The 7,601-nt window shown below is 52.0% G+C and overlaps 1 protein-coding gene across 1 annotated transcript in view; it reads left to right on the forward strand.

Annotated features, from left to right (window-relative positions):
* The window catches only part of CCDC124 (coiled-coil domain containing 124), a 33,243-nt gene that overhangs the window by 1,663 nt on the left and 23,979 nt on the right, over positions 1-7,601 (forward strand). Inside the window, exon 2 of the mRNA XM_015425169.1 lies at positions 221-235. Within this exon, the coding sequence (XP_015280655.1) occupies positions 221-235 (15 nt within the window). The remainder of the gene's footprint in view (positions 1-220; positions 236-7,601) is intronic.

Below are 7,601 nucleotides of genomic sequence, written 5' to 3' on the forward strand. Positions count from 1 at the left end.
AAATAGGTACCACTTCGGTGGGAAGGTAACAGCGTTCCGTGCGCCTTGGTGTTTAATCATGCCGGCCACATGACCACGGAAATGTCTTCAGACAGCGCTGGCTCTTCGGCTTGGAAACGGAGATGAGCACCGCAACCCTAGAGTCGGATTTGACTGGCTTTCGAGCAAGGGAACCTTTACCTTTACGTTTTTAAACCAATGTTATTCATGCAGCACACTTAGATAAAGCGGTTATGTGAAATGGGAGTCTATGCAAATTCCGTTAGTGGGGATGCGTACATCTTGTTGATGAAATACTACTCACTGCAAAACAGCAGTCTAAATATATATTTTCATTATACATCACGGCTGTTCTCTTCATGGTTTGCATCCTTCCCGTGACCTCTCTGTTGTTTCTACTTTGCAGGGCAAGGCTGTTAAGATTTCGGTTGAACATTATGAGAAATTCCCCAATTGGGAACCACAGTAATGGAACTGCTTTGCTTGGGGGAGGTATATCTCCCTTCTGGTCAAGGGCTGGATAGATAGTCATCTGTCCAGGATGTTCTACCTGTGGATTTCCTGCACTGAGCGTGGGGCTGCTTGGGGGGGAGGGCCTATTAGGACCCTTCCCACTCTGAGCGTTATTCTCTGCTGTAGCATTTGCACATCGGGTTGCGTGAAACCAGACACAGGCTTTGGAATTTGGGGAACGGTTTCTCTGGTTGTGAACCCAAGTGTACTCCCTGACGGGTAGAGCAGTTCCTCGGTGGAACAGGCTTCCTCGGGAGGAGGATGGCTCTCCTTCTTTGCAGGTTTTTAAGCATGGTCATTGGAGATTTGATTGGCCAGATCGTTTTTTTTCCCTTCAAAATGTTGCTTTGACAGCAGCACTGTGCACAAAGACTGTGCGACCGAAGATAAGCAGCGGCTGGCCCTGCCTCTTGGGGCAGCCATTTGTCAGGATCCACAGCAAAACAACGAAGTACACGCTTCCTGGAAGGTTTTACTTTTATTGAAAAGCCATAGATGCATTAACATGAACACTGTTAGGAATGGCAGGCTACCTATGCGCATAATAGGATATAGGGCATTTGTATGCCCCCCCCCCAGCGTTACCCAGTTAGGTGGACTCCCGCACGTGGGAGATGGCAAGGCTGTCTAACGGGCGCGAAGCTGGGAACGAAGAAGCTCCCACGAAAGATAGACACCACAATCCCCTCCAGTAACTCTTTACAGATAAGCGTTGCAGCTGAGTAGCAATTACGTGCATGGGAAGGAATGCAAAACAATTAGAAGGCCTCTCCACACTCATGGCAGCTTAGCTGACACCATTTTGCATCTCTGCCCACAACACCGTGTCAAAATTCCACAGGTGCCCACATGCTCCAAAATATTGGGGACCCCTGTGGCGGAGGTTTCCTTTTGTTCTCTGCTTTCAAGTTTCTCACGGGACACTGGCCCTCTTCTCCCATTGTTTCTACGCCTATCTGTTCGAGGTGAGCTTTCCGGCGGTGGCTTTCAGCACGCAAAGCATTTTGCGATTCTGTTTCCGTGCTGAGTTCTCCAAACGGCCTGGAGAGGGGGTTTCCTTTCTTGCGGCTCCCGCAGACCTCCGTGAGTCGTCAGAAGGATCTGGCTCTCCCCTTAACGTCTCTCCTCCCCCATTGTGCCATGCTGCAGATTGTGCAGATAATACCCAGATCTTGGGGGAAATGGGATCCCCTTCCTGAAGCATCTTTTCCTTGCATGCTCGGGCACCAGAACAGTTCCCCCTTCTGGCCAGACGATGGCAGCAGCAGATCAGTTGGCTGAATTGCAAGCAGTCATGTATGAACAGCTCATGAATGAACAGCTAGGCCATCCCCCCGCCCCCCTTCTTTCTCTTGGCATCAACTCATGGCCAGCATATGGCGACCCCGTAGGCTTTTCAAGGCAAGAGACGTTCAGGGGTTGTTGGCCATCGCTGGTCTCTGCAGAGTGACTCTGCGGTTTCCTGGGTGGTCTCCCATCCAAATACTAACCAGGGCAAACCCTCTTCCTCTCCGAAAAAACCTGGCAGGGTCTCTTATTCCTTTAGGGGGCATGGTGGAGGCCATGGCTCACTGGTAGAGCCATCTGCTTTGCCCGCAGAAGGTTCCAGGTTCAATCCCCAGCATTGGTGTCATGGTGAAGTGCGCGGACTCTAATCTGAGAGAACCGTGTTTGATTCCCCACTCCTCCACTCGCAGCTGCTGGATGACTCTGGGCAAGCCGTAGTTCTGAGAAGAGCTGTTCTTGAAAAAGAACAGTTTCTGTCAAGAGCTCTCTCAGCCCCACCTACCTCCCAGGGTGTCTGTTGTGGGGAGGGGGAGAGAAAGGAGTTTGTAAGCCGCTCTGAGACATCTTTGAGTAGTGAAGGGCGGGGTATAAAGCCAATCTCCTCCTCCTCCTTCTTCCAGGTTCAATCCCCAGTGTGCATTTTCATTTTTAAAATAAAGGACAGGTAGTAGGTGAACTGGAAGACCTCTACCAAGATCCTGGAGAACTGCTGCCAGTCAGAGTAGATCCAGAGGAGTCAGCCGTGTCAAGTCTGTTGCTGCAAAATAGTAAAAAGCCCAGCAGCACCTTTAAGACTAACAAGCTTTATTGTAGCATAAGCTTTCGAGACTCACAGCTCTCTTCTTCGGCGTGCACCTGACAGAGAGAGCTGTGTTTCTTATGCTACAATAAAGCTTGTTAGTATCAGCGGTCATTTCGTAGAAAAAAGGTTGTAGACGCTCATTAGCATAACTCATTAGCATAACGTATTTGCATATGCCACACCCCCTGACATCACCGGAAGTGTGTCAGAAGGCAACACCCACCGCTCAGGCTCCACTGGACTGTTTTGGATTGCTAGCTATTGGGGGGGGGGAACGTGCAGATCTGTCCTCGCAGAGGAGGGAGAGCTTGTACCTGAATAAAACTTGGTCTTAAAGGTGCCACTGGACTGTTTTGGACCGGGGGGCCGGGGGGAGCTCTGCAGCTTACCTGGCTGCTTCTTGCTCTGACTGAGGGCTGCTGGCAGGGGGTGGGGCTTGTTGCATGTGCCCGCCCCCTGGGCTCTTTACTGTCGGAGTTCTGCTCCTGTGCGCTCCTGCAGGAAATGACCCCTGGGCATCTCTGATGGATAGAGCTTTCAGCCACGAGGCGGGGCCATGGCATCTGGCTCAGATGGCTTTGACGGGGGTTTTCAGCAGAGAAGTCTGCAAACTGTGTGGTTGGAACAGAACGTCCATGGTTTGTAGGCAGGCTGACCACTGGGGCGTACAATATTTTTTGCTGGTATTCTTTTGGTTCGGATCTATTGGACCTGGAAAAATTTCAGGCTGTCCTAAAAATCCCAGCTCCCAGTCAGTGCTCCCTCTAAGCTGTGGAGTCTTGTGAGCAAAAACTCTACTTTGTGAGCCACTGTCACTAAAGTTACGAGCAAGAGATTTGGCTGCTGCATAAGTTAGTTTGCTCTGGAGCCCTCCTTCCTGAGCTAGGACAGAAATGTCTGAGCCAGAGGCTAAAAAACTGTGAGCTAGCTTGCGCTAACTCAGCTTAGAGGGAACACTTCTCCCAATACCGGTATGGTATTGGGACCTAGGATCTTTCTGAAATCCCAATATTTTTTTCCCGGGTCCAATAGATCTGAGAGGAAAGATACCCGTTAAAAAAAGAAGAAAAGCCAGCCCAATCCTGGACTGCTCATGAGAGAACAGCTCTGAGAGAACTTGTGACTGACCCAAAGTCAACCCAGCAGCTGCATGTGGAGGAGGGGGGAATCAAACCCGGTTCTCAAGCTGCAGGTGAAGCCAGCGCAAATCTGAGCCAGCAGGGAACAATCTGCTGTCCATGAACACAGGAGATCCCGACTGGGCTGTTTTCTCCTGCAGTCCAGCTTAAACCGGGCTGCAGGGGAAGTCCGCGCAAAGCTCAGCCCGCAGGGAGCAATCTGCTCCCGACAGCACAGCAGATCCTGGGGCTGGTTTATCCTGCAGCCCGGTTTAAACCAGCCCTAAGCCACGCCCACAGGAACAGTCCTCTCCCCATCAGCACAGGCTGTCTTCTGCAGTCCCTTTAAACTTTAAAGGGACTGAAGCTGGACAAACAGCTGTTTTCAGATCTACCCGGTAACTCTGGAATATATCCAGGATTTCCCCCCCAGGAATCCCCCCCCCCCGGTTTCCCCGAGAAAACCCGGATACATTTGGGATGCCGAAATCTACCCGAAAAATACTGGTAAGGTATTTTTCGGGTAGATTTTTGGCTCAGGTAGATCTGAATGCACACTCCTACTGACTACGGAGCATCAACTGGTGGTAAGGGAGGGCATTAAATGTCGTGCCCAACTTGTGGGCTTCCCAGTATTCATGTGGCCAACCAGTGTTGGGAAGCAGGATGCTGGTGAAATGTAAAAAGAGCCGTGCTGGGTGTGAGGATCCTGTTTCACGCAGTGACCAACGAATTGCCCTGGACAGCCTTGGCCTTTATGCCCTGTTTGTTAGCCTTGCCTCCCATTGCGTCCTAGCTGTAGCCTTCAGAGATTGACTGCCCCTGCACAGGGAGGTTTCCTTTAGTCATCATAGCTAGCGGCCACTGGCAGACCTCTCTTCCTGCACGGATCTGCCAAATCCCCTGTTAAAGCTGTTCGCGCTCGTGGCCACTGCTGTGTGAATGGAAGAGGCCCTTTGTTCTGATCCAGTCTGGGTGGTCTTATGTGCTTTGAAAAGGGGATTGGGACCAGTGTCCTTTCTAAGTTGTGGAGTCTTGTGAGCAAAAATTCTCCTTTGTGAACTCCTGGCATTGAAGTTGTGATTTGGCTGCTGCATGAATCAGTTTGCTCTGGAGCCCTCCTTCCTGAGCTGAGACAAAAATGTGTGAGCCGGAGGCTAAAAAACTGTGAGCTAGCTCACACTAACTCAGCTTAGAGGGAACACCGGTTGGGGCACATTCACAAAGCTCTGCTGCATGTTTCTCTAGCCCTTCTTCCGAGGATCTCAGTGTGACTGGATGGTTTCCCCATTTGATCAGCAACCTTGTGAGGTTACTTAGGTGGAGAGAGAACAACCGGGCCGAGGTCTTCCCATAAGCTTCATGGCAGACCGGGGATTTGGGTTCTCTCTCATCCTGGTCCAGCCGCTTCCCTGCACTGTAAGCTGGGCAGGTCACGTGTTACGTTGCAACAGGTTACCCCAGAATGGAGGAAAGCTTTGCCCTTCTAGCCGGTTTGGTGTAGTGGTTAGGACCACGGACTCTAATCTGGGAGAACCGGGTTCGATCCCCCCACTCCTCCACATGCAGCCACTGGGGTGACCTTGGGTCAGTCACAAGTTCTCTCAAGAGCCGTTCTCTCAAGGGCAGTCCTCGAGAGAGAGCTCTCTCAGCCCCACCTACCCTCACGGGGTGCCTGTTGAGGGGAGAGGCAGGGAAAGGAGATTGTAAGCCGCTTGGAGACTCCGAGTGAAGGGCGGGGTGTGAATCCAGTCTCCTCCTTTTCGTCTTCTTCCTGTAGAAGCACCCCATCCACTGACATCTCAAAGGTGTCTTTATGCTTCCCCCCCCCGAAATATATCCATTTCTTTTGGGTGTCTTCTTCCGTCACGTGGGGGGTTTAAGCCTTTCCTCTCGTCCCCGGCCATCCCTCCTGCAAGTCGATCCCCACTTTCTGACGTGACCCTCTGTCGTCCCAGACGCCCCAAGGCAAGGCCAGTTGCCTCCTCCCCTCCCACTCGCCTCCGGAGCAGGGAAACTGTCTGCATCAGCACCACAAACCCTCTCACTGCGTCAGAGGACGCCCCCCCCCCCCCCCCCCCCCCTGTGGAACTCTCTGTGCCCCGGGGGAAGCGGCAGTGGGTGAAAGTCGACCCTCCCGGATCGGTCTGCCCCCTCTCCGGCGTGCTCGAGTTTCAGACTTGTCTCCCTGTGACATTGAAGGGTCTCCGTGGTGGCCAGACGCTCCCTGCCTCCCTCCCTGGCCACTTTCCCTCGCTAAAAGCGCAAGCCTTAATTGGCTAATGCTGCTGGCTTTCCATTGCTATGGGAGCTGTTTGTGGCTGGGAACGGGGAGTGTGGGCTGCCTTTCTCCCCCTCCGTCCCCCCCCCCCCTTGTCCTTTCCCCCCCCTTGCTTCTTTCTCCCCTCCCTGTTCTCCCCCCTCCTCTTCGTTCTCCCTCCCTCTCTCTCTCTCTATCCCCTCCAGGCCTCATGTTGCCTCTTCTTTCCCCGTTTTTTCCTCTCTCTCTCTCTCTCTCTCTCTCTCTCTCTCTTTTGGAGGTCACGCTTTGCCACCCTCTTGATGCCGTCTAATGCATCCCATTTAAAATTAACAGTGGAAACTGTGCTCTGGGTTTTTTGTTTTTTGTTTTTGGTCAGCCGCTTCCAGACAGATGCCTGCCCCCCACTGGGGGGGCAGGTTTCGTTTTACGCAGCTGCCTTTGCTTCCCTGCTGTTCTCTGCCCCCCCCCCCCCCCCCCCCCCGAAGGACAGTGGCTGGCAAGCCTGTGGCAGACGGGTGGGGTTACCTCCCGAGTCCTGTGCTCGGATGGGTCGTAGTTTCCGTGTCGATTGCCAGGGCTCCAGGCAGGGTGTTCTCGCGTAGCAGTTGCGCACCCTGTGACCCACGCTCCCTCTAAGCTGTGGACTCTTGTGAGCAACAATTCTACTTTGCAAGCTCCTGGCATGAAAGCTGTGAGCGAGCGATCGGGCTGCTGCATAGATTAGTCTGCTCTGGAGCCCTCCTTCCTGAGCGGAGACAAAAATGTGTGAGCCGGAGGTAGAGATGTAAAGGCCCGGAAAAATTCAGGGGGAAACCGTTTTTTTCCTGAAACCTTTTTTGTCTTTTTCCGAAAAATTGGAAACATTGAAAAAAATTTAAAAAGAAAAAGAAAGGAAAAAAAAATGATAGAACGTTTCATTTTAACACTTTAACCCAGGTTTTTTTCCAAGCTTCAGAATTTCCGCAAATTTTACATCTCTAGCCAGAGGCTAAAAAAACTGTGAGCTAGCTCGCACTAGCTCAGCTTAGAGGGGACACTGCCTGGGATGCTTAAGACCATCAGAAGATCGGACTGGTGGGATCGGACCGGTGGTCTCTCTAGTCCAGCATCCTGTGTCACACAGTGGCCAGCCAGTTCCTCTGGCCAGCAAGGCTCCCTCTAAGCTGTGGAATCCTGTGAGCAAAAATTATATTCTGTTAGCTACTGGCGTTGAAGTTGTGAGCGAGCGATTTGGCTGCAGCATAAATGAGTTAGCCCTCCTTCCTGAGCTAAGACAAAAATCTGTGAGCCGGAGGCTAAAAAACTGTGAGCTAGCTCACACTAACTCAGCTTAGAGGGAACACTGGCAGGGACCAGTTCCTCTGGCCAAGACCTTAAATTGCCTTCTGGCACTGGGATTCAGAGGATTAGTGCCTCTAAATGTGGAGGTTCCACCCAGTCACCGTGGCTAGAAGCCACTGATAGGCCTCTCCTCCGTGAATCTATCTAATCCCCTTTTTAAAGCTGTTGATTCCTGTGGCCACCCATCACGACATCCTCTTCCACATTTTCATCACTCTCTCTGTGTAAAGTAGTGTTTCCTTTTGTCCATCCTCAACCTACTGCCCATCAGCTTCAC

Source organism: Gekko japonicus, unplaced genomic scaffold (genome assembly GCF_001447785.1).
Source record: "Gekko japonicus isolate JY-2015 unplaced genomic scaffold, Gekko_japonicus_V1.1 scaffold4400, whole genome shotgun sequence".
Lineage (NCBI taxonomy): Eukaryota > Metazoa > Chordata > Lepidosauria > Squamata > Gekkonidae > Gekko > Gekko japonicus.